Below are 24866 nucleotides of genomic sequence, written 5' to 3'. Positions count from 1 at the left end.
TGCTCCTGTCTTGGATGTGTGTAAACCTTCGAAGTTCTCCGAAAACACATTTCAGAGTCCAAACTCAGACTTCTTACTGGAATTTGATTATTTGTGGCACCAGCTCAATAACCGTTGCCTAATACTAAAACCAGATCAAATGCATTAACTTAATTATGCAACTTAAAGCTTTTTCCTATGGAAAGTGCCCATGCCCTTATCTGCACAATCTTCACTTTCTCATAGGAAAAAAAGAAAACACTAAACTTCTAAACTTCCCAACACTGCCAAACACTGTAAGTTAATATCCATAAATGCTATATCTGAATGTATTTATACACGTGGCAATGTTTAGTATGGGAAACTTGCTGCAGCTGTGCATGCACCTATTTTTGTGCACTTCCTGTACATTTTTAGGCTGACTTCCTGTCATTACATGCTCTTGTAATGTCAGTCTGCCACCGCAACGCTCACTACTCTGCATGCCAGAGTAACACTAGAGCAAAACATGTAACAGGGGGTTTCATGTCTTTCGTCAGTCTACTGAAGCGTCATTATTTGGTCCATTGTAGTATGTTTCTCAGACCCTTGTTCCAGTCTGTTCATGTGAGTTCATCTGAAGGTTTGTGTAGGTTTGCACAGCTCTTTGTTGAATATGTGTATGTTTGTTTGTCAGAGTTTGTAGGTGAAAGTGTGTGTGACTATGTCAGAAAAGTTCATGAAAAAACAAACGTCCAACCAACCAACAAGCCATATATTGTGTACAACAATGACAAATGACACTGTTTTCAACAATGATCCCAGTCCAGGACTTGGGCTGCTTAAGATCATTTTCCGTCTCTTTTCATACTATAAAGTCATTGGAGGGTTGGAAACATTTATTATTACGGAACAACTATGATGAACAGTGACTCATTATCAGGTTCTTCATGACACATATTGCATGTTAACTGTTTCATTGTGGTTCACTTACAGTCTCTCAAACTAAATGGTGTCCTCAGACAGTTTGACATTCCTACTTTTTTAAATGTTTTGAACTAGTGGAACATTGACATGTAGACTCATGCTGTCAGAAAGGTGCTGTCCTGACCCACATACAGTGGATCCCAACGTTCCCTATGCTAACACACAGCTGCATGTATAGCACCTGCTAAACACACTGCAGATTAACTTCTCAACGACAGGAAGCCCTTTGGGTTGCTATCTCTCCGCAGAGATGTGTGTGTATCCGTGTGTGTATGTGTGTGTATGAGCCTACGTAAAGGGCACATCAGCACCATTTGAGGAAATAGAATGAGTTGTTAAGAAGAGAAGAGACCTTGCGCTGCAACATCTTGTACTTTCACTTTGCTTCATGCTTCATTTTTAGCTTTTCTTGAAATAGATGTATTGTAAAATAGACTAGATTTATTCTAAACCATCCGAGGGGGATATTTTAGTCATGGGTGTATGTATTCTGGTTACTGGCCACTGATATCACTGGATCCTGTTTGAGAGCACGCTGGTCTAGTTCAGGTAAGAACCTGTCGTGATGAGCTTGAACATCACGCTGGAACAACCAGCACAATTATGAAGGTCATTGAATTGTTACTATTGTGACATAACATATCACCAATTCAACAGTTAAATGTCTTTATTTATTTATTTTATTTATTTATTTTATTTAACCTTTATTTAACCAGGAAGTCCCATTGAGATTAAAATCTCTTTTTTGAGGGAGACCTGGTCAAGACAGGCACGTTCATATGGTTTTAATATGGATTTCATTGTTTTACACTGACTGCATAATTGTGAATAGATCTATCTTGATTGAAGCAATGAAAAATACTTGTTGAAATAAATTCAATCTGCCGTTTTATGCAGAATAAAGGATTCCTACACTGAAAAGTAGTGAGATGTAAACAAACCCTAAAAACCTGTATCAAATAACAAGGCATCGTACTATCTCTGGGTTTGAAGGAGGCTGCTGTTAAATGTGATGTAAATTGATGACTAATGGAAGAGCAAACAGAAATACATGGAGGATGATTTTAAAATGTCTCCATGTTCATTTACTACCCATCTTGGCTATCAAACATTTTCCCAGACACTGCCTGACCAGTACACCACTAATGTCCTTGAAATGAAACTTTCTGGACTAGAATTTAGTCGATTCAAAAGGAGAGCCACATGTGAATGTGACAAACCTTTTTGGGCGGAGGTTTGTTGGAGTCTTCCAACAAAGTAACAGAACAGAGGCCTTATGGAAGTGACCAGAAGAAGACCCTTTCCATCCTCCATGGTCCCTTTCAGTGTTACCACTCAGCGTCCCAGTACAGGGGGCGGCTGTCACAGAGGGGGTCAGGTTTTTCCCCAAAACTGACCCCCTGCCAGATATTCTCACGGCTTTATGCCTGAGGCCACTGAGATTAGCCCACTGACCTTGTTGCACAAGCTGTCCAATGGAAGAGGAGTGAGCCTGAGAACCAATGTTCTAACAACGTGGCAGGGTAGAGCTGCACACACTGATCTCGTGCAGTCTGTGACAGGATTAGTACAATCATTTATATAATCACATTTTTTCTCCAGGAATCTGAATTTGATACATATTTTATGTGAAGTTTTGTAATTATAAATCTTGGAGGATTCTGTGGAATGCGTAGTAATGTTACTGCAACATGAGCAAGTTACACACTTTCCATTTTTAATGCTAAGTTACTTATGATTTCATTACTATATTCCTTTTTTTTTCCATAATTGAAAAACATCTATTTCTTAACATTTTTGTGTTCTTTAAATCTGTTTGTGGTCGAAATTCCTTCTTGATACATTGAGTTAAGGCCTAGCGGCTTAGACTCTGCAATTGAAGCATCTTAAACATTTTACAAATCTGGGCATCTTACTGTGGACTACTGTGGTTTGGTTTACTTAAATCTGAATGACATCTCAGATTTACAGTACATCTCATCTATCAGCTCTGCTTTGTTTTATCAAAGTTTTTTATCGTTCTGATTTTACTCTCAACAAAATGTCTGAGTTGTTCCATGCTTTGTTAGAGTATTTTAAATTATGTTAAATGTTAACATAAAATACATTATTTGGGTTCAAAGGTGTTTACATTTACAAGTGTATTCAAAAATACAAAAAAAATTGAGACACTTTATACTTATTTATTGAATCTGTGTTGAAATACTGTAGTAATTGATTTGGATTTGGACCTGCAGTTCTTAATTTATGAGAGAATGGTCAAATAATCCCATTAAATGACAAACTCTGATTGGAGATATACTGTAAAGGTAATTTGGTCAGATGGATTAGTTGTTTTGCATTGTCAATGTAACATTAGATTGTCTATGAATCATATATAGGAGTATGTGAAGTCACACATTCCTTCAGTTAAAGTGTTTTATCAATCAAGCTTCTAACCAAAGCTTAATTTGTTTATCAAAATGTAAAATTTCACAGATAAAAAACCCCAGTACACTGTATTCCAGGGAAAATGGGATGTAACTGCAGTTCAGACTATAATGATGAAGACTGGATAGAGAACCTGGATGAAGTGTGTGACCACTGCAACTGCCCAATTCCCCCCCAGTCAGTCAACACGGTGAGTGTGTGTGTGTATATGTATGTGTGCGTTTGTGCATGTTTGTCTGAGTGTTCGTGTGTGATTTTTCACAATCGCTTTTGAGCGCTAGCACAAAGTCCTACAACACATAAGCAATGTGAATGTGGCTTCAGGAAATTGAGTCCAATGTAAGGAAGAGGGTGTGATGTTTTTACATGGGGTGAAATGAATATCACAGATATGAGAGCAATTGATGTAATAATACACAACGTACTAATGTGACCTATGTAACCATGGTCTTTGGAATGGATGTTGTGCCAGGATGTTTGTGTAAGTCCGTGTTGCTTAGTGGGAATTTGTAACTTACACAGTTGGAGGGGAAGTTTCCCCTTGTGTGCCATTAATCGGGACTGCGACCATTCACCAATGTTCTGTATACTTCCGCCATATTAAATAGATATCCCAATTAGATTAGCAGTAGAGGAGAATAACATGTGTCTGCTACAAGACCCACTGGGTTTGACCAAACAAAAACGTCTGAAAGATACCAGTCTTCCTGATGTTTCTCTTCTTGAGCTACCATAGCTGAAAGGTGTCTGCAAAATGTTTCTCTTGTCGATGAGTGAAACACATTTTACGTTGTATATTTACTGTCACCATCCAATTCTACCTTCACCAGTACACAGAGCAGCTGATCCCCTATGACCCGTACCAGCAGCCTCCCACATCTCCTTTACCAGGTAAATCAGAATCAGAATCAGAATGGGATTTATTAAAAAAATACAAATGTACAAGATACAATTTAAATTATAATGTGTGGATGTGGATAGGTGTGTGAGTCCATTCTTATTTTTGTGTAGGGGTTATGTTTGTCGATGTGCCCAGTACAGAATGTGTGTGTATGAGTATGAGAGAGGTTCTGTGTATTTGTTTGCAACATATCCACAATTATTTCTGTTTTGCAGATGATCTCATGGTTGCCATATACAGCTATGAACCCAACCATTCTGAAGACTTGGGGTTTGACAAGGGAGAGAGGCTACGGATCCTCAATAAGTGAGATGAGAGAATTAGGCCATGGAAAGCTTCAAAGACAAACAAAAACTGAACAAACTTTATAAAAAAAGATAAACCACTTTTTTGGTCTTCCTGGCGGGTTTTCAAGAAATCTACCTCAAAAAAAAAAAAAAAAAAAAACACTTACAGGAAGTCAAAGCTATGCATTGTACACTCCAGTGATGTGAATGTGGTTGCTGCAAGTAATCAGTACATAGAACCTTCACTGTTAATCATATTAAAATATGCTGACTGTCTTTATCTCCAGAAATGACCCAGAGTGGTACTTGGCTGAGTCCCTCATCACCGGACAGAGAGGCTACATCCCACACAACTTTGTCGCCAGCCTAAATACCATGGAGACGGAGCCGTGAGTCACACCGGAAACACACAGCCGAACGCCCCTCAAAAAACGCTTCGCTCAACCTCAACACTATCTCTTGCTTGTCGAGTCGAGTCCCTAAAGGTAAGGGATGTGGTTAGGTTCTGAAGCTGCACTGCTCTGTTTGCTCTGCAGATGGTTCTTCAAGAACCTCACCAGAAATGACGCAATGAGGCTTCTGCTGGCCCCTGGGAACACACAGGGCTCCTTCCTCATCAGGGAGAGTGAGACCGCCAAAGGTATGTCGTCCTCCTCGTCCACTCAACTCAATTAGTGGTAATACGGTTGGAATTCCATCAAAACCCAATGCTATCTTGTTATGCTGTGCTTTCACATGAATCTTTGCAAGTAGACTGCACACACCATCTCATGCTTGCCCGATGTCCTTTGACAGTTAGGACGATGCGTTTCTAGATGAAAGAGGTTGATGAATGCTTGGTTCTCTGTGTCTCAGGCTCCTATTCCTTATCTGTGAGGGACTTGGACCACAACCAGGGTGAGACGGTCAAGCACTACAGGATCCGTAACCTGGATGAAGGTGGTTTCTACATCACCGCCAAAATCTCCTTCAGCTCCCTCAAGGAGCTGGTCCAACATCACATGCGTAAGAATGACCTATAAACCGTCATTGGGGCTATCAAAACTCAACAAGATCAAGACAGAAGGGGCGATGGACAAATATGTTTTCCAACCTATTGACCTGTTTGTGTTTGCCCACAGGTGAGGCTGACGGGCTGTGCACCCGGTTGCTGAAGCCGTGTCAGTCTAAGTTGCCCCAGAAGCCCTGGTGGCAGGATGAGTGGGAGGTCCCTCGCGAGTCCCTCAAACTTGAGCGCAGGTTGGGAGCAGGCCAGTTTGGGGAGGTCTGGATGGGTGAGTGTGTTAGCAGGTCACCGAGGTGTGTTGAGGGGTAAATGAGTGTTTGATTGTGCATGTGTGTAGGTTGTTTCGATGTTTAAATTGATAGGAATGCACATGAGGAGCTATGGATGAGTGTGTACGTCTGTTCCAACAAGGGAAATGTGAAAAGACTATGGTGACTATTGATACTCAAAGCCACTGAGTCAGACTCGGTTTAAGTAGTTTGGAAGTGTATACTCCACAGATGACTCTGGCTTTGACTGCAACAAGACTTTTAATGCTAAATTGTGCCTTGTGTCTTCTCATGACAGCTCTGTTAAAGTTCTATCATAAAACAGAAACCCTGTTGAATGAACAGAAGATATAAAACAAAACAGTTTTTTACTGTTTTTTAGCTGCCCCTACAAATCTGCAAAACCCTGTTGCTCAGCCTGGCTTTGGTCTGCATGTCTGTCTGTCTTTCTCCCTGTCTGCCGGAAGAGTCTCAGAATTGGGTTTACTGTGTTGTGCATGATTTCCTCACACAAGCGATGTGACAAGGGCTTGTTTCAGCTGGTAAGGCCTCTTAGGATTGATGTTGAGTATTAGCAGTATTACACAAGACCAAGAGAAAGTAAGAGCTGCACTAGGGCACAAGCCACAAACACCATAGCTTACCAACCACTCTAACCTGGGTTTCTGATGAGCCTAGCATTACAAAAGGGTGAATGTCTGGTACATTATCTATTACCGTTCCCCTGTTGAGATCACAGAATCAAACCTTAAATACCAGGGTGAGGGCGTTGGTTGGGGTATATCTGCTCCTGTAATCTGAGTTTCTCTCACTCCAGGCTGTTTATTCTGTCATGCTGTCCATATCTACGTGTGCAGCAGTCTCACATTCTAAAGGAGCCCCAGTATCAGTAAAGCAAATATCCCTTCCTGTGAATTTTCCCCCCGTTTTCTCTTTGCCCCCTGTGAGTGATCTTGGCAGGGGATTTGTTTGTCCTTCTTAGTCCAAGCAGCAGTGTGTTAATACTCCCTCATGATTGTTTTTCATGGTTGTCAGAGATTAAATAAAAGCCTCCCCACCCCCTTTTCAGTCTCATGATGTCCATAGCAGATAAAGGTAAAAAAAAAAAAGAATGCTTTCAATAATAAATAAAGTTGTTTCCATCACTGAGGCATTTCCAATAAAAATTGTGGAGGTTTAGGGCTAGGAGATGAGAAGCGTCAATCCATCGTGTCCCAAACCATCGTGTCATCATCCATGGCACTGCCCTACTTTAAAACCACCAGTTGTAGCTCATGTCAAACAATTGCTTCAGTCTTTCGAGAGTGAAAGTGAATGTCACCATTAGGTTCTAACAAATGTCAACTGCTGTTCTGTTCATTCTTCCAGGTGTGTACAACAACAACAGGAAGGTAGCAGTCAAGAGTCTGAAAGCAGGGACCATGTCCATGGCAGCCTTCTTGGCCGAGGCCAACATGATGAAGAGCCTGCAGCACGCTCGACTGGTCCGCCTCTTTGCAGTGGTAACCCAGGAACCCATCTACATCATCACAGAATACATGGAGAATGGTGGGTTGACCCGTCAGTGGTGCAAACCTCCAGTGGCAAGCCATTTCAAATACAAAACAAGAGGAAAGGGCATGATTATTGTCATTATTGCTTGTCCTACGGGTGTATTTACAGGACGCTATCAGAAGTTCAAGCTAATTTTCCAGGAAGGATCAACTCATCATAAATGATTGATGCAGTTTGTTAGTTTCGGTTCTTTTAAGTTGGTTTCTGTTGTATTCTCTGAACTTTCCCAGCAAGCTTCTGTCTGTGCGTGCCTCCATCCCCCTCATCTCTAACTCACAGTCCGCGCCCCTGTCTCTAAACAGCACACAACGAGTCATCCAGATACTTAGGAACACCTGGAACTCACAAAGAGCAAAACTGTTTTCAGAGGCGGGAAATGTCATCAGCCATCATGATAGAACATGTTTACATGTTATCAGTACACACGCAGCTCACAAAAGACGGGACCTCTCTACTCTACCTCTCTACTGTACTTGTTGCATGTCCGTGTATGGTTCATGAGTCAGATTCCTATCACAGGACGATGACTCTGCAGAGTTATCCAAACGTCATTTGGACCTCGGATGAGATTAATTTTTGTTTATAGTTTGAGTAGATATGAAGTGAAATACAGCACTACGGAACACCCCTTATGCTTTTGTGCCGTTTGATCATTAGGAACACATTACAGGCTTGTCCAGACTTTCCCAACATCTTTCCTCTCTTGTGTAGATACCACAGGCCATTTCCATTGTCTCTCAGTGAGCCTGTTGAATTCACTTCTCTGAGCTGATTTTCAAAGCAACAAAACTTTTACTTGTTTTCTCCAGACGTGTCTATGATGTAAACACACCAAGGGGAAGTCTGTCCCGGCTGGTCTGGGACAGAGGTGTCAAATACGAGAGGGTGATTCACCGCCTCATTGTTCACTGAGAGGGCCCGCCAACCCCCATTGGTGCTTGGCTTCATTCCAGAATCAGCACACCAAGCATACACATAAACATGCACATGCACTAGTGCGTCCACATACACAAACACGCACACAACCTGGGTCCAAGACAGACCCTCAGCCAGATTCTTAAAAACAGACACACCCAAGCCCCCACCTGCTGCACCAGGCCTTTCAACCACTTACCATTAAAACTGATCTTCTTTCACTCTTTCACACACACAACAAAGGCAACCTGTCTCTGTCACAAATCTAGCCTATAAAATGGTGGGCATGGTAACAGGTCCACACAGAGTTAAGGCATTTATTTATTATAGGAAGGCAACACATTCAACCCCTAAATGTTTAAAAGATCAGAACGATTTCAGTGAAAACATATTTTTAAGGTGTTGCCTTTATGTATGTTCCACTTTGTCCAGCAAAGGTTTTGTATTTTCCTTGGGAAGATTGTGCAGGACAATAACAAAGTACACAGAGAGATGCAGTCACTGGTGCAACAACAGCCTCAGTATGGAAGCGCTTGGAGGCCTGTGAATGGACGACCATTGTATGTTCCCATGAGAGCCCTGCAGAGCTCCAACAGTGGTTGAACATGAGCTGTCCCTTTGTCAGGGATCCACGTGTGGACAAATTCAATTGTGTCCTCTGTTGTTGCCACTGTTGTCAACAGAAAAGGAAGGACTAATGTTCCCATCTTCTCAATTTGTCCCTCTATTATACCACTAAAGATAATACAACCGGGGGGAAATAACGGGCGTGGTACCCTAATGTCCCTCGGCCACCTCAACTATGACTTCTTTTTCTCTCAGACTTCAAAGGAATCTGTCTAGAATAAAGCAGAGGAGCCGTTGCCCCTCTTTACTTGCAAAGTCTTTCCTATTTTCTTAAGGCATTTCCTGTGGACAGACTTGGCTGGCCTGACTTGGGTCCCGTGGTATTGTTCTGCCCTAATCAAACAATGCAGAGAGCAAGGAGACGTGGCCTGTTGGAAGAGGCCATGCATCACCTTGAATGATGGAAAGCTCACTTCCTCCGAATGTTATGAGCCCTGATTTAAACATCTATTCTTGGTCTTTATCAGCTATTTATGTCCAGGATGTACTGTTACTTGGAGTGTCACTGACTTCCTTCACAAAAGCTGTAACTCCACATGAACATTTCTAACGTCATATAACTATTTTCAAATAAAACATTATTTAATGCTTTGCCTAATGACTAATGTCCTTTGACATACGGGTATTTTCAATAAATGCCCGATTCTTATAGCTACAGCTGTTGTGCTAATGATTGGATCTCATTGTCTCACAGGCAGTTTGGTGGATTTCCTCAAGACAACAGAGGGGGGCAGTCTGCCCATTAGCACCCTGATCGACATGGCCTCACAGGCAAGTCACGCATCTCTTCATTACTCCGCCATGTTTATCTAATTCTCATAAAATTCATAGATAATGTGAATTTTCTCTATAACTATTATGATTATGACGGCTTACCAGCCGTCATAATCTGCCCGGTAACAATAGAGACCTCTGTGCGTGAGGCAGTGTTTCAGAAACAACACGCAGCTAGACACCTTGACACCTTAACACAAATATAATTGTGTCACGCTTTAAAGGTTTTAAACAACACATCATGAAGTTAATTACGTTTCATTGAGACACAGCTGATGATACACAGCCATCACCAAAATATAGGTGCATCATAAGCGTAGACATTTATTTTCATTGAGATTTAGTAGGGTAAACATTATTTACAGTACATTCACTCAGATCAGTCAGAAATGGGGGTCAACACAGTTCATGTGCAGGTTTAATTCAGTTGTCGTTTTAATGAGAACATCTAATTACCCAATAAACCTAATTGTTGTTTGTTAATTAAATGTTATGCTACCATGCTATAACTTTGCTTTAAGAGACAACGTAAGAGATACAAGCAGGTGTAATTTGGGTCAAAATGCCAAAGATTAGATAAAGGTCACAGTCGGTCAACTCTCAAAGACAACCTCACAGCATCTCAGTGAGGGTCTGAGGGGATGGAGGATAGACTATGGTTTCTCTGTAGAGGTGTTTCGAGAGGAAACATCCCTGAGCTATGGAGCAAACACTGCATCCATTCAACATGGAAGTCATTTGGTTAGGGACCATGTTCATCATGGAATTGATTTAGAATTCAAATGAGCACTGTCCAAAGTGACTCACTGTTACCAGTGAAAATTGTCACTGAGTTGCTTCAGAGGAGCTCTGTCTGTCTTGGGGAACTGTGCTTTCCCACTGCTGGAGGTTAGAGTGTGTGCGACAAAACTACTTGTGTCTACCCAGAAAGAAGCATGTGACTTAATATGAACTATAACACAACATCAACCCTAAAGCAAAGGAATGAAATGGAGATGCGTTCTCTCTAGCTCCGGCGTGGTGCGTGATGATGAGCTAAAATACATACTCCACACGCACATCTCAGTTTCCTGCCAAGGGCCCTGGGGCCCCATGACGCCAATCTGTGAGATTCTTACTATACACATCTGCCCCCACAACTCTCACACACAGACATACATTCAATATAAACGTATTATGGGGAGGGGGGGGGGGGGGGCGGTTATATACTCTCTGTCAGGTACATTCTCACTGTCGAAATGTACCTCATAACTCCCTCGTGCCTGAGTCCTCTTATGGCAATGATTCTTTGATCCACTCACAGTCAGTAGCCTATGTTCTGTCTGATATCACTTTCTCACCTATGACACCAAAACCCTTTTACAACTAAAGTCGGATGTGACCACACAGCTGAGGTATGAGAGACAGGATAGAGAGTTGCCTGTTTTATGTCCTCAGACTGGTCTGCCAGAGAAAACTAGGTGGAGCACAGATGTGAGGAGCAAAAACCTGACCTGGGGAAGTGAGAACCTCCCAGTCATAGGAATCTCCCTCCGTCTGTTTGTCCCTCCGTCTGTCTGTGACACACAAAAACACAAAAGCACACATGCACCGTTCTTTTCTAATGACACTCTGCCCCTTGTAGGTTGCTGATGGCATGGCCTACATCGAGGAGAAGAACTACATTCACCGGGACTTACGAGCAGCCAACATTCTGGTTTCCGATGAGCTCATCTGTAAGATTGCTGACTTTGGACTTGCAAGACTCATTGAGGACAATGAATACACAGCCAGAGAGGGTAATGAGACTATCACATTCCATTATGTTCAACAAACTTGCAATGCAATAATCCTCAAGGAACTTGAGATCTGAATAGAGAGAACAACATGTATTCTGTACTGTGTCTCCACCATGTGTTCTAACTATGTACTTCAGATCTTCTGCTGTATTTTCTACAGGCACTATTTCTGTGTTGCTTCGCATAAAGGTGTCAGCTAAATGAATGAGATAGAAATGTTCAAAAGGAGATCTTTCATTCTTTCTTCTCAGGTGCAAAGTTCCCCATCAAGTGGACAGCACCCGAAGCTATAAACTATGGCACATTCTCCATAAAGACAGATGTGTGGTCTTTCGGGATCCTCCTGACAGAGATAGTAACGTATGGACGTATACCTTACCCAGGTAGGTCACTCATATTCCATCCTAAACAAATAGCTCATATTTGGTCAATAAAGTGGGTCACACTGACTCAAATTTCTGACTAATATTTCTGATTTTGTCTATAGTTCAAACTGACCTCCCTAATTTATGTACTGCAATAATGCCAAACTCATCATCACCAATACTATAATGTTACTCTCTTACTGTGGTCAGGCATGAGTAATCCTGAGGTCATCCACAACTTGGAGCAAGGCTACCGTATGCCCCGACCCGAGAATTGCCCAGAGGGCCTCTACAACATCATGGGTCTGTGCTGGAAGGAGAACCCGGAGAACCGGCCCACTTTTGAGTACCTAAGGAGTGTCTTGGAAGACTTCTTCACGGCCACAGAGGGGCAGTATCAGGAGCAGCCTTGCTGAGACAGACTGATATACAGACAAGCTGACACAGACTGAGAAAAAAGTGTCACACATGACTTAGATTGGGGCAGCTGTGACAAGGAAAAAATAAGAATGAAACGTTGCTCCTGATGATCTAGCACAAGTCTTCCAAGTACACAATGAGGTGCCACATGATAAATACAAAAAGACATGTAAAGTAAATGCAGTGCGTGTTCTGAAAGTGTAAATAAATCCTCCTTTTATATTTTCTTATTTTTTTTCTTTTTGCTGTGAATTCAGTTTGTTATGTTTTGCTGTTTCGGTCTGTAATGTTTAAAAAATAATAATGTAATGCATGCAACCTACAACAACATTTAGGCGTTCTCTCTGTCATAACAAGATATTTTCTTTAAATAAAATTTAAAACAATTCTGTTTTCTTGTTTGTTGTGGCGGGATCTATCTGCAACGCCCACTGGTTTCCGACCTAGTCTTGATTGGTTCAAGGCCGGTTCGACAAAGTATCTGCTTCAAAGTGGAAGTATCACCACTGCCGTTGTATTCACTGTGGTTGTGTGTGTGTGTGTGTGTGTGTGTGGTAAAAGAAGCTAAAATGGCGCTGAGTTCTCAAGGAACAAAGAAAAAAGTTTGCTACTATTATGATGGTATGTATTAATCTTTGTATCATATTATTGATCATATGCGAAATACGTCGTACCATTTGTCAAGGGGGTCCAGGAAATTGTTCTAAATATTCGGTATTGCTAGCATGCTGCTAGTAAGCTATATCTAGCTAGCCTACCTAGCTAGGTTAGCCCTACGTTAGACGCGCAAGCTTTCTCATGCAGCATCCCTTGTCGTGCTTGAATCCCAGCTAGCCAGTTAGCGAACTCATACATCAAATAGCTACGTTCATAAAAATTAAGGTTATTTATAATAAAGTACTCCCAACGATGGGTTGCTTGTTTACTAAATACCTGGTTGCTCAGCTGGCTAGCTAAATGGAACAAAAGGCGTGCAAGCACAATATGTTAACATCCATAGTTAGCATGCTAGTACCAGCCAGTATCACAAGCCACCGGGATTCGTCTATTTTCAGAAAATGTTCCATGGAACAGTGAATCTTCAAATACTGTTTTGGTAGCATATCGTGCTGTTTCACGTCTAATTCACTATCAAATACTTGTACAAATTATCTGAGGAAAGTTACATTTCATTAAAATGCATTCTGTAAATTTAGCAGGGAATGTTTCTGCTTCAAGAAATGACTACTAATTCACTTTAATCACAGATGTCCAAGTTGGCCCTTTTAGACTCTAGATAATTATTGCAAGATTACCCTAGTAGTTCACATTTGTCTCCACGTTACTGCATTTTGAGTAATTTTGCCGTCAAAGTTATCAATTAATTCGACCTAGTTTATTGTAGGGAATCTGATTCTAATGATCGAGATCTAATGTTAATGGCCTGGAATAATCTTATTGTACGGGCATGTGTACTAGTATGTATTAAGATTTTTTGAGGGGCCTGCCTTAGATGTAAATTGGCCGATTAATTCATAATTGAACAGAAGACAAATGAGCTCATCTGTAAGATGTACACTTTTTTTGCAGGGGATGTTGGTAATTACTATTATGGCCAGGGTCATCCAATGAAGCCTCACCGAATTCGCATGACACACAACTTGTTGCTGAACTATGGCCTATACAGAAAGATGGAAATATATGTAAGTAATTCAAATCATAATTGTTGTAGGGCTTTTGAGTCACCCAGGTCAACCACGCTGGCTAGATTCAAGTATCTGTAACAAGTTTATTTTTTGTTTGCTTTAGCGACCTCACAAAGCCAATGGTGAGGAGATGACCAAGTACCACAGTGACGACTACATCAAGTTTCTGCGCTCCATCCGGCCAGACAACATGTCAGAGTACAGCAAACAGATGCAAAGATGTAAGTTTGGTTCTGAGACTAGGGACACTTTCACAAGTACTTTATCAATGACTATTGGCCTGTAAACACTATTATAATAGACATCAAATGATGAAACCAATATCAGTAATAACATACTTAAATAAAATACCCAAATTGTAATTTTTTCACAGTTAACGTCGGAGAGGACTGTCCGGTGTTTGATGGCTTGTTTGAGTTCTGCCAGCTCTCAACAGGGGGCTCTGTTGGTAAGTGTATGGCACACATGTATAAATATTACTATTCTCTACACCAGATCCCCAAAATGTAATTGGTTCCATTGATGATGCTTACATTAACGTTGATGTTCTGACCTGTTTGTTGGTGTGTAGCCGGGGCAGTGAAGCTGAATAAGCAGCAGACAGACATAGCCATTAACTGGGCTGGAGGCCTGCACCATGCCAAGAAGTCTGAGGCCTCAGGGTTTTGCTACGTCAACGATATAGTGCTAGCTATTCTAGAGCTGTTGAAGTAAGTACAAACAACCCTTTCACTGTTACTGAGTTTAAAGGTGGGAGAGAGAGGCAGTGGATGCTTTCACTCTCAATAATAATTCATTTGGGTGTTGGAAGACCCAATTTTATTTTATCAGACAGACAAGTAATCAAGGATTGTGGTTAATCTTTCATGTCAATGCTGTGCACTTTTAGGTACCACCAGAGGGTGTTGTACATAGACATTGACATCCACCATGGTGACGGGGTTGAGGAGGCCTTCTACACCACAGACAGGGTGATGACGGTGTCCTTCCACAAGTATGGAGAGTACTTCCCTGGTACTGGTGACCTGCGGGTGAGTCTGGGCATTGGTCTTAACAGATCAGCGAGAGTGGTTATTAGCTCAGTGGTAGAGCAGTTGACAGCAGATCAATAGGTTGCAGGTTGAAATCGCCCCTGGACGTCACTTTGGATAAAAGCGTTACTGGTCTAAGCATCTTTGACAGTGACTGTGTGTTGTCTCTCCTTCAGGACATTGGTGCGGGGAAGGGCAAGTACTACGCTGTGAATTACCCTCTGAGAGATGGAATAGATGACGAGTCTTATGAAGCTATATTCAAGCCTGTAAGTTTACACATGTAAATGTTTTCTTATCTTTCAAACGGCCTGTTTTAAAGCCTGTGGTAATTGTCTCTTGTTGACCACATCTAAAGTTTTACGTAACCATGCATGTGTGTTTCTAGATCATGGCTAAGGTGATGGAGATGTACCAGCCCAGCGCTGTGGTTCTTCAGTGTGGGGCCGACTCTTTGTCAGGGGACAGGCTGGGCTGCTTTAACCTCACCATCAAAGGTAAGGCAACGACAAAAGGGTGTTCCTCAACCTGGGTTGTGGCCATTGAGTCGAGACTTGTGGTTTGCTTTCTTGTCGTCAGCTGTTTCTCATGATATCATCTGTTTTATTGCACGCTCTTCTTTCCAGGCCATGCCAAGTGTGTGGAGTACATGAAGAGCTTCAACCTTCCCCTGCTGATGTTGGGTGGGGGTGGGTACACCATCCGCAATGTAGCCCGCTGCTGGACCTATGAGACTGCCGTGGCTCTGGACAGCGTCATTCCCAACGGTGAGTCTGCTGAGATTGGCCTCCATCAGGTTTTCAATCAAACGTCATCAACTATATTGATGGGTGTCATCGCGTCGCTCGTCAGGATCGCTTCCTCCCTCACTTGTTCCCTCTGGGGTTCAAACTAGGGTCCTCGTACTCACGCAAGGACCACCTTTCATAAACACGTTTTGTTAGCTATGCCGCCGAAAAGCTAGCAGTGGATGGTATTTATACTGAGGATGTGAGTTTAACCAAATCAATCCTGTTACGCATAAAATGTAATTTGTCACATGTATTGAGATCCAGTGATGATACAATTGGAAACTTTACTAGCACATTAACTACATTGTAGTGCTGTTTATGAGGAGGTTGGGGTATGCACAAACTGCCAACGGTGTGCTGGAAGTATTTGAGTGCTTTCTTTCCACAGAACTTCCATACAACGACTACTTTGAGTACTTTGGGCCAGACTTCAAGCTGCACATCAGCCCCTCTAACATGACCAACCAGAACACCAATGACTACCTGGAGAAGATCAAGTGAGCACCTCTCCCTCTTTGTTCTGTGTTCTTATCGCTGTCCCACCACTCCAAAAAGTTACACTAGTCACTAGGTTGTAACATGCACCTACAGTGAGACATCATTTATATAGCATCAAGGCCATATGACAGCGAGCATCAGGTTATTTGTAAAACTTACCTACCTCTGTGAATGTGTGTGTAGGCAGCGTCTGTTTGAGAACCTGCGCATGCTGCCCCATGCACCGGGGGTGCAAATGCAGGCCATCCCAGAGGACGCAGTGCAGGAGGACAGTGGAGACGAGGAGGAGGAAGACCCCAACAAACGCATCTCCAGTAAGCAAGACCCCCCCACCCCATTTCACACACTTTGTGCTGATTAAGACCGTTTTGGAACATGTTAATTTCCTGCTACAGGAAAATAAAGCCTGTATAATACTTTATTTTTTAACATAGAAAAGGTGTATAACTTTTTACTCTTGCAGTTGTGTGTGTGTGTGTGTGAGAGACGTCTCCAGCAGTGAAACGAAACGTGTGCTCCTGTCGTGTGTGTTTAGTCCGGGCTCATGATAAGAGGATAGCGTGTGAAGAGGAGTTCTCTGACTCTGAAGACGAGGGCCAGGGTGGTCGCAGAAATGCAGCCAGCTTCAAGAAAGCCAAGAGAACAAAGACCGAGGAGGAGAAGGAGGGAGAAGAGAAGAAAAGTGAGGAGAAAAAAGAAAAAGGTATCTATAACCAATTTTATGTCTCATAATTCTCAGTATATTTCCATATGATGGGGAACAATCTGGCAGTTCAGTCAAGTTTGTCATCCTTAATGTCTGACCTCTCGTTGCATACGTATGCAGCAATGTTTAATTGATGGATCGCTTTTGTTCTAGCTGAAGTAAAAGAAGAGGAGAAAGTGCCGGAGGAAGAAAAGATGGACACCTCAAAGGGGTAAGCAAACATTCCACACACACCTGTCACCCATTTCACAAAGACATACTCAAACTGTGGACTCAACTCCTGCTATCTTTCTCCAACAGGCCAAAAGAAGAGTCCAAGACTCCTTGAAATCCTTCCCCAGCCCTGCATAACCCCAATGCAACTATTCATGATGAGACAAATGTCTTTGGACCAGTCTATGTACTGGTTGCTGCAATGGGAATCCTGGAAGGACTATACATTTTAACACATCCTGCCCCTTCAGATTTGAATGGGCTATATGTTTTTTCTAGGACACATTTAAAATATTACTGTTTAAGGACTTAAAAGTAAGATGGTGTTTTTTTATAAGTACTCCTATGTTTTTGTATGCTTTGTTAGTGTTTTTGGTAGTCTCTCGGTTTAATAATTCTTATCTACTATGATACCTGCTTTCATCAACGCACTTCTATATAAAAAGGCCAGCCACAGTAATACTTTTTATATATCTAACTGGATTTAATTTATTTAAATCATGGATATGTCACCACCCTTCTAGCAGTCCCTCCCTGTTACTGTGTACTAAGTCCCACATTGGTCCTGTGCCTTGTTAAGATGCAGCTGGAAACAGGACACTTAGGTCCACTTCTCAAACATGTTTCTGCATAATCTCCGGTCTTCCCTTCCCCAAGCCAATGGAGACGAGCACAAATTCAATAAAACTGAAAACCGCTTTTTACAGTATTTAAATTGATCTTGTGAGAGACTTCCTATCTTTTTAGGACTAAAATATGGATGCTAAGGGAGGTGGAACTTCAATAAACTTTCCTTTCAGATGAGTTTGAAAGTGCATGAATTTATGTTCAGTTGGCAAGTTATAAAAATGGAGACCAAGTTAGTTAGAACACATTCATTGTTGTATATATATTTAGTATAATTCAAACATTTTTTCCCCACAACAGTGCTTTGAATATTTCATATTCGTTTGTGAAGGACTACACTCTGTATGATCATCCTTTAGACACCAATAAAATAAAATGTAATTCTAATGAAATTCTGTTTGTGCTATATTTCATCAATAAATGTGTAAAATGGAAAATGGTTGTTATAATATATACTGTTAAGTTTAAAACATACTGGCAAACCAAATTCTAAAACTACTATGGCAGCATTACATTTGTATGGATAAGATGGTCTGGCTGAAATATATTTTACATAAAGAATAGTAACAATACCTTTTGTAACATACGGCATATTGAACATGCCATGCAGAGTAAAACACAGCCAATCCTGTGACTTGTCCCTGCCAAAACTCCAGATCCACCCTCTGGAGTTGCAAGGAAATCTAATGGTCAGACAGTTGAGAGACACCAATGATAAGAGTTTCCAACCTAGCCATGTAGGTTCGCTGGTTCAGACCCAGTCACTCAATTCGTTAGGGGAGTCAGGCCCCAGCAGCTCATGCTGTTCTGCTGGCTGGGCTTCAGGTTCTGGCATTTCTGGTTCTAACTCTGGAGGAGATGAGGACATTTCAACAGATCTGCCTATCCGCACCTGCAACAAAAAAACTGGATGTGTGAAAGATGACTGGCTGGACACACACCAGCTACAGTAACACTATATACACACACACACACACATCAGTCACGATGGCCTACCTTTTTGGCATTGACTGCCTTCTTTCTACAGAACCGTAGGAAAAATGTGCAGACTGCGAAGCAGCGTCCAGAGAACACCACCTCCACCACACACATCAGGATGAGAGGCACCCACAGGATCACAGTGGTCCCCTGGCATGGGACAGTGGCACACAGATTAGCACCTTGATTCTTTCAATATAGGAATCCTTAATAATACTTAAATCTTCACTGAGAAGAATCTTGTGATAACATTCAAGAAAGTGACATTTTATTTCCTCACAGATGTTGAAAAGCTGATGGATGACGTTAAGAGGGCTCTCGTTTTTAGACTCACGTAAATACGGGTTGGGTCAAAAGGGCACTCGTTGGTTATGCTGGAGTAGCCAATGGCATCAGGGAATTTGCAGTGTACCAGCAGGCTTTGTCCACGATGCAGGATGGCCCTTACCATGGCCCAGAACAGCCCCACAATGGAGGCTAAAGCCAGGAGGCCTGCCAGGAAGCTGACCACCAACAGGAACCACATCTGAAAGAGGGCAAATGTCAACAGGGAAGTCAAATTGTTACTTTTGTATAATCATTAGGAAGGATCATTATATTTCCTGATTTGCATATGTATTATTCCTAGCCTCTATTTGCAAATGCATACAAATATATTTGAATGTAGGTTTGGCTTAAGCAAAGACACTGTCGCCCCCTGAAACTAATCTGTAAATCCATGTCAACATCCTCTGAGATATTATGTGCTTTCCAGTACTGTGAAGTATCTACACATGTTCCTGACAAGTGGAGAGATGTAATTATTGGGAAGCTGCGTAGGGGAGAAAGAGAGCCATGTTCACCATAATCTTGTTTTTCTTGTTTTTGGAGAGAACAATAGCTGCTATTCCAGCGATGATGCCCTGAAGGATACAGGAAGTAATACAGAAATAAGACAGTTCCTATTTGCCCCAAGGAATGCAGCTGTTCAAACAAAACACTACAAACTTCATCCATGAACATAAAACTATTGATGCTGTTCCATTTAGTTAGAAAATGATTCTCTGTGGCTACAATGACTCCATAATGTGAAATACTATTCAAAATTCTCATTCAAATCATTGTTGAAAATATTAATTATCAGAAGACTGCAACTCACCACTAGGCCTGCCGACAAGGAAATCACGTTGGCGACAGCGTATGCCCTGATGCGACGGGGATGGGGGTGCACGTTGACGTACCGAAGCACTGCACCGTGTACCAACGCTCCCAGCAGGAAGTTAACATGACCCACCAGTACCAGGCCCAGACCCATCTTCATCAGGGCCTTGCTGTCCTTCAGGCTGGCACAGCACACACCTGGAAAGGGAAAGTGGGGGGGGGGGGGGGGGCAGGCTTACATGAACAAATAGTGACAACACTGGTAGTGGTTTTATTAATTGCAGGACACAGTTGCCTCTTCAATGCTTAAAAGGTCCCAGTCTACCTAAGATTTTAGTCTATTTGCTACCCAAAGGTCGTCATGCATTCTGTGCTGGTAAAATTTCTACAAACTCTTGAATCTGTAAAAAATAACAGAAAAAAGAATGGTACATTTACTGAGTAGACTGCAGTGTGGGAGGTGACAAGGTGTGTTATTATTAAGGAGAAAATCAGGTTAGAGAGGTGTCATATAGTGTCAACACACTGGGAGGGAGTGTAGGACAGCAGGGGTCCAGGTGAAGGAGAAGCAACAACAGAGACTTAATACAAGGTCATGTATAGAAGGCCACACCTTGTTATAGACCATATGTGTGTATGAGAAGGCAGGTGGACTTGTGTAAAAGAACTGAAACCCCCCTCCATCCCCCCAAGGCAAACAAGCACCAAAAGGTCTGGTTACAATCCTACAATCCAAATGGCACAAAGACTAAGATCATGACATTTAGGGATCCACTCCAGTATTGAGGGGGTGGGTTTACATTGCAGTGGCATGCCATTACTGTATTGCATTGCCTATGGTGCAGTTATGACAAGAGTATCTGATTTAGGTGGAAACCTTTGAAATTTCAGTTAATGTAATTCAAGGATAAAGGTTCATAGACAAAATAATATAATATCCTGAGTTAGCCCACTTCGATGTTAAAATAATATAAGTTGTTGTTTGCTTTTTATCTCGCTAAAGAAATTTGTGACTTCACTGCATCACGTGTCAGTTGGGTTTGCATGATGACAGAGTTCTCAAATTCCTATTTTAACTGCAATCCTGCTTGTCCCGACACCGCCCAGGAAAGTTACAGCTTGTATCTTGATTTTAGTTATTTGTTGACATATAATCCATGGATATTGCAAAAAGTCGCATTAAACTCACCTGAGTTTACCATATTGGCTCTTCTGCTGTTTCTTAAATCATCTTAAGAAGATTTTATGAAGCTATTTGACTCGTAGAACATCGTCGCTCTTGCCTTTGTTCGTTTTACCTTCTTTCCTTTCCGCCCCACCTGTTGGCTGACAGCAGAGCGCTAACTACGCCTTGCTCTTACGTCTGGCACATACTACGCCCCGCCTATTAACCTAGCTACCTGTTTAAATGTACAATCTGTCAAAAACCTCATTCATAGTCAAATAGACAGCCTCTAAAAGCCTGTAAATTTAAAAAAGATTGAAATAAGTTAAATAGGCTACAGGTTTATCAAAAGACGCGCTTGAAGCACTAAGCGAATTTAGGTTTATAGGCCTACATCAGTTTTAGAAATTAATCTTATATGCTGACGCTACGTTTATTATGAATATAATAGCCTATGCTTCATTTTCTAGCAGTGTTGTTTATTTTTTTATATATAATTAGCGTCAATTGCAACCACCTGCGCATTAGGGGACAAATAGGTCCTTGAGGTATTGCCTTGCGGGGTTTCTTTTACGGACCAGTTGTTAAGTCGGCGTATAAACCATTGCAGACAGTTGAATAGTTGTTGATTTCCTTCCAAGATGAGGATTTGGGTTGTGTTGCTCACATTATTTGTTTCAGTGACTTTTCTGCCCTTTGAGTCAACATTGGAGCAGAAATTTGGCAAACGGTCTCTGGGACTCCCGCATAGTTTCTGGCGTTTTCCGATGTTCACTTCGTCAGATGAGAATAGGAACGCCATTCTATATGACCCCGTCGTCAGTTCTTGGCCCTTTGGAGCACCAGATGTCAACATGCTTGCTGAACTGGGACTTCTTATGAATTTACCCCACATTCAGGTGATGTGTGATACAACTCACATGTCAGTGCATGTTGATATGCAATTAAATGGAGTTGAACTGAGCAGAGAGGAGTTGGTGCTTGGTGAGGGCTGCCTTAGCAATGGACATTTTGAAAACCAGCTTGTCTTTACATACCATCACTCTCAATGTGGGACTAATTATTTGGTGAGTTCACTACATCAGGTGTTTACTTTATCTAATATAAGTTTAGATGTGAAGTGTCACATTTAAGTTTAATTTCATTCCACACATACAGGAACGCAATGGAAGGAAGGTGTTTTCCAATCAACTTCACTTCAACCCCAAAGCTAGTATTGCCACCTGGTGGCTGCCTCCGTTCAGCATGCCCATCTCCTGCACACCGAAGAGGTTTGAACTGGTCTACTAACTAAGATCAATAACTGATGTAGACCTCAAGTTAATAGCTCATCTTTTAGGTCAAAGCTCAGATCTGCTACACATATTCCAACATACCCTTCCCTTCCGGAGAAGAATTGGGGCTTTTCTTTGAAAGCTATGCATCGTAAGTGATCTGGAGATGCTGTTTGGTTCTGGCTAATATGTTTCACACAACTAGTCACCGGTTGACTGTTCCTGCAGCATCCTGGATCCATCCAGAAGAATCAAACCTTTACTATAGAGGCCAGATTGTGCAACTGCAGGCAGCAGCCACAATAGACCCTCATCAAAGCCTCTTCATCCAGTCCTGCTTCGTCTCTGTGTTCGCCGACCCAGTTGCTCGTCCAAGACTTGGGGTCATAGTAAACAAGGGGTAAGCTTCACAAGCCATGAATCTGTCAGGAAGGAAAACTGCCTTGAATTGACATGGGTCATTGCTCTCTGCAGGTGCACAGCATCTGTGGGGTCAGAGCATGCTGTGGTGGCTCAGTTTGTGGCGTTCAGGCGACATGATGCTGTCAATTTAATTCTCGAAACCTCAAACCTACAAACGGAGGTAGGATGGTACTAGCTGTGACTACTGTGTTCATGGTGACATGACCATTTAGTGTTGGTGAATGACCATGTCCTCTGCAGGTGTACCTACACTGTAGTGTAATCATCTCTGACAAGGGTGTGACCGCTGATTCAAAATGCTGCAACTACAATTACTTAAAATCCAGGTATTGGGCCATTGCTTTGATATTGTTCAGATGTGTTCTAGTGGTTTACAGCTTGATGTGTGCTAAATTTATGACAGATGGGTGGAGCTGAGTGGGGATTTTGATGTCTGCAGTTGTTGTGGCTCTAAGTGCAAAGGCTCTTCTAGTAGGAACAGTCATATTGGTAAGTAAATTGTGTTAATGTATAACGTAATGCTGAATGTTTTGCAAGTTGTGCTATCTTAACCAATTTACTATTCACTTCAGCTGCCAAGGCAGTGGTCAGCTCTGGTCTGCTGATTATTGTGGACAGACCCAACCTTGAGCCTCGGTCTGTTCATGAGCCTGACCACTCCTGCAGTCCTATGGAAACCAAATTTGTGCAGTCTGATTCCAGTGACCCAGGTGCATCTGTTCACATGACCTCTTCTGCCATACATGGAGCCCCAGCACCTACAGCTGTGGCAGTATCAGGTGACTCCTTCTCGGGTAGTGCCCTGGTGGAAAACACAAACCCAGAGGCACCCTGGTCTGCTCCATCTATAATGAATGACGTTGTGGTCATCAGCCAGGACCTTGGGGATACACTGACTATGTGGGTACCTGGACAGTTGCAGGTCAAAGCTGACCTTGGTCAAACGGCATATCCAGTGCCATCCATGCAGAGTGAAGCACCAGCTGAATCAGTCCAGAGTTCCTCCATAAACTATGAAAAAGAGGACCAGCTTTACCCACAAAAAAACACAGTAAAAAAGGAACAGAAGCACTCAAATGTCATCCCATCCATGGAAAATGTCATCCCATCCATGGAAAATGTCAATGACTTTGTACTGAGGGGTGCAGAGGGGGACAGTTTCATGAAGGGAATGGATCTTGTCAGTTATGGATGGACACAGCCACTGGATCTGACAGCATCTTTCACAGAGCCGCAAAGAAAGCGATCAAGTGGCAGATCTAAGGTGCCTCGTAAGAATGTGCACTCCTCCTACAGAATGACGGGACAGGGCTTTCAACCACAGGCAAAGGACCACATTCTGAATAAGCTGACCCTGCTTGAGAACAGCCACAATATTGGAGACGATGGTCTAGTTCTGGTGAAAATTGAGAAAGTGGAGCCTGAGGTATACGGAAGAGCAGCCGATGACTCCCATTCAGTGGTGAGGTCAAATCTGCAGGTGTCTCGAGTCACGGATGGCTCCCAGACATTGAGCTATAGGGAAGAAGTAAGGCACCCTGGACTGAGAGGGCTGACAACATTTAAAATGGAGGGCAAGGATCAACAAAAGGGGCTGCAAGGAAAGGGTCTGGCTTTGTCCTTGTTGGATATACTGAGGTAAGTAATTGAACACAACTCATGGAATTAAACCCTGGAGTTTTCACTTAGTAGGTCTGATGTATGTGCCTTTTGAAAATATGCTTTCTTTTAGGAAATTGGACAAGGCTGAATAGTAAATTGGACAAACCAGATATCTTCATAAAAATAAATTGTTCACAACAAACTGTAGATTTGTGTTTTTTGATGCAAATATTTGAGACTTGCCACAAGATGTGAATTTCTATATTTCTTATACCAAGCAGTGACATTGGTTAATATCTAATAACCCCCCACGTAGCCTAGTCACACCCAGATGTCGCTGTAGGGAGCTTGGCTGAGTGCTTGTGACAGTGCTGCGTGCGCTCTCCCTTTTACACGGCACGCTCCTTTTTCTTTTTTTCTTTTCTATCCCAAAGTTTGACCCTAGCTACTATTTCCTCTGCA

At 42.2% G+C, this 24866-nt stretch overlaps 4 protein-coding genes across 6 annotated transcripts; 3 read left to right on the top strand and 1 right to left on the bottom strand.

Moving 5' to 3' along the window:
* The first annotated feature begins 1265 nt into the window (after positions 1-1265).
* On the top strand, positions 1266-12651 carry lck (LCK proto-oncogene, Src family tyrosine kinase). The gene is made up of 13 exons (XM_062469868.1): positions 1266-1494; positions 3453-3565; positions 4206-4266; positions 4492-4582; positions 4851-4952; positions 5100-5203; positions 5419-5568; positions 5685-5837; positions 7207-7386; positions 9629-9705; positions 11333-11486; positions 11738-11869; positions 12062-12651. The coding sequence occupies exons 2-13, from the start codon at positions 3458-3460 to the stop codon at positions 12265-12267; spliced, it is 1518 nt and encodes a 505-aa protein (XP_062325852.1). The 5' UTR covers positions 1266-1494; positions 3453-3457; the 3' UTR covers positions 12268-12651.
* Positions 12652-12727: 76 nt separating this feature from the next.
* LOC134027126 (histone deacetylase 1) lies at positions 12728-17642 on the top strand. Its single transcript, XM_062470292.1, has 14 exons — positions 12728-12892; positions 13841-13953; positions 14060-14177; positions 14330-14404; positions 14528-14666; positions 14846-14987; positions 15164-15256; positions 15376-15484; positions 15614-15754; positions 16167-16275; positions 16460-16590; positions 16812-16979; positions 17136-17193; positions 17283-17642. The coding sequence occupies exons 1-14, from the start codon at positions 12841-12843 to the stop codon at positions 17308-17310; spliced, it is 1476 nt and encodes a 491-aa protein (XP_062326276.1). The 5' UTR covers positions 12728-12840; the 3' UTR covers positions 17311-17642.
* A 362-nt stretch (positions 17643-18004) lies between these two features.
* On the bottom strand, positions 18005-21286 carry tmem54a (transmembrane protein 54a). Of its 2 annotated transcripts, XM_062470294.1 has the most exons (7): positions 21130-21280; positions 20266-20341; positions 19939-20138; positions 19643-19702; positions 19135-19326; positions 18819-18950; positions 18005-18714 (listed from the first exon to the last, which is right to left on the bottom strand). In XM_062470294.1, the coding sequence occupies exons 3-7, from the start codon at positions 20098-20100 to the stop codon at positions 18574-18576; spliced, it is 687 nt and encodes a 228-aa protein (XP_062326278.1). In that variant the 5' UTR covers positions 20101-20138; positions 20266-20341; positions 21130-21280; the 3' UTR covers positions 18005-18573. The 2 variants fall into 2 exon arrangements, with proteins under 2 accessions (XP_062326278.1, XP_062326277.1); XM_062470293.1 differs by lacking the exon at positions 20266-20341 and having other exon boundaries at positions 21130-21286.
* Positions 21287-21622: 336 nt separating this feature from the next.
* Positions 21623-24606, top strand: zpcx (zona pellucida protein C). Of its 2 annotated transcripts, none has more exons than XM_062470289.1 (9): positions 21623-22172; positions 22264-22376; positions 22445-22530; positions 22608-22779; positions 22854-22962; positions 23043-23128; positions 23206-23291; positions 23375-24440; positions 24535-24606. In XM_062470289.1, exons 1-9 carry the CDS (start codon positions 21747-21749, stop codon positions 24554-24556), a joined length of 2166 nt encoding a protein of 721 aa, XP_062326273.1. In that variant the 5' UTR covers positions 21623-21746; the 3' UTR covers positions 24557-24606. The 2 variants fall into 2 exon arrangements, with proteins under 2 accessions (XP_062326273.1, XP_062326272.1); XM_062470288.1 differs by having other exon boundaries at positions 23040-23128.
* The last annotated feature ends 260 nt before the right edge of the window (positions 24607-24866 follow it).

This window comes from Osmerus eperlanus, chromosome 9 (assembly GCF_963692335.1).
Source record: "Osmerus eperlanus chromosome 9, fOsmEpe2.1, whole genome shotgun sequence".
NCBI lineage: Eukaryota > Metazoa > Chordata > Actinopteri > Osmeriformes > Osmeridae > Osmerus > Osmerus eperlanus.
This window is presented reverse-complemented; position numbering and strand designations above follow the sequence as displayed.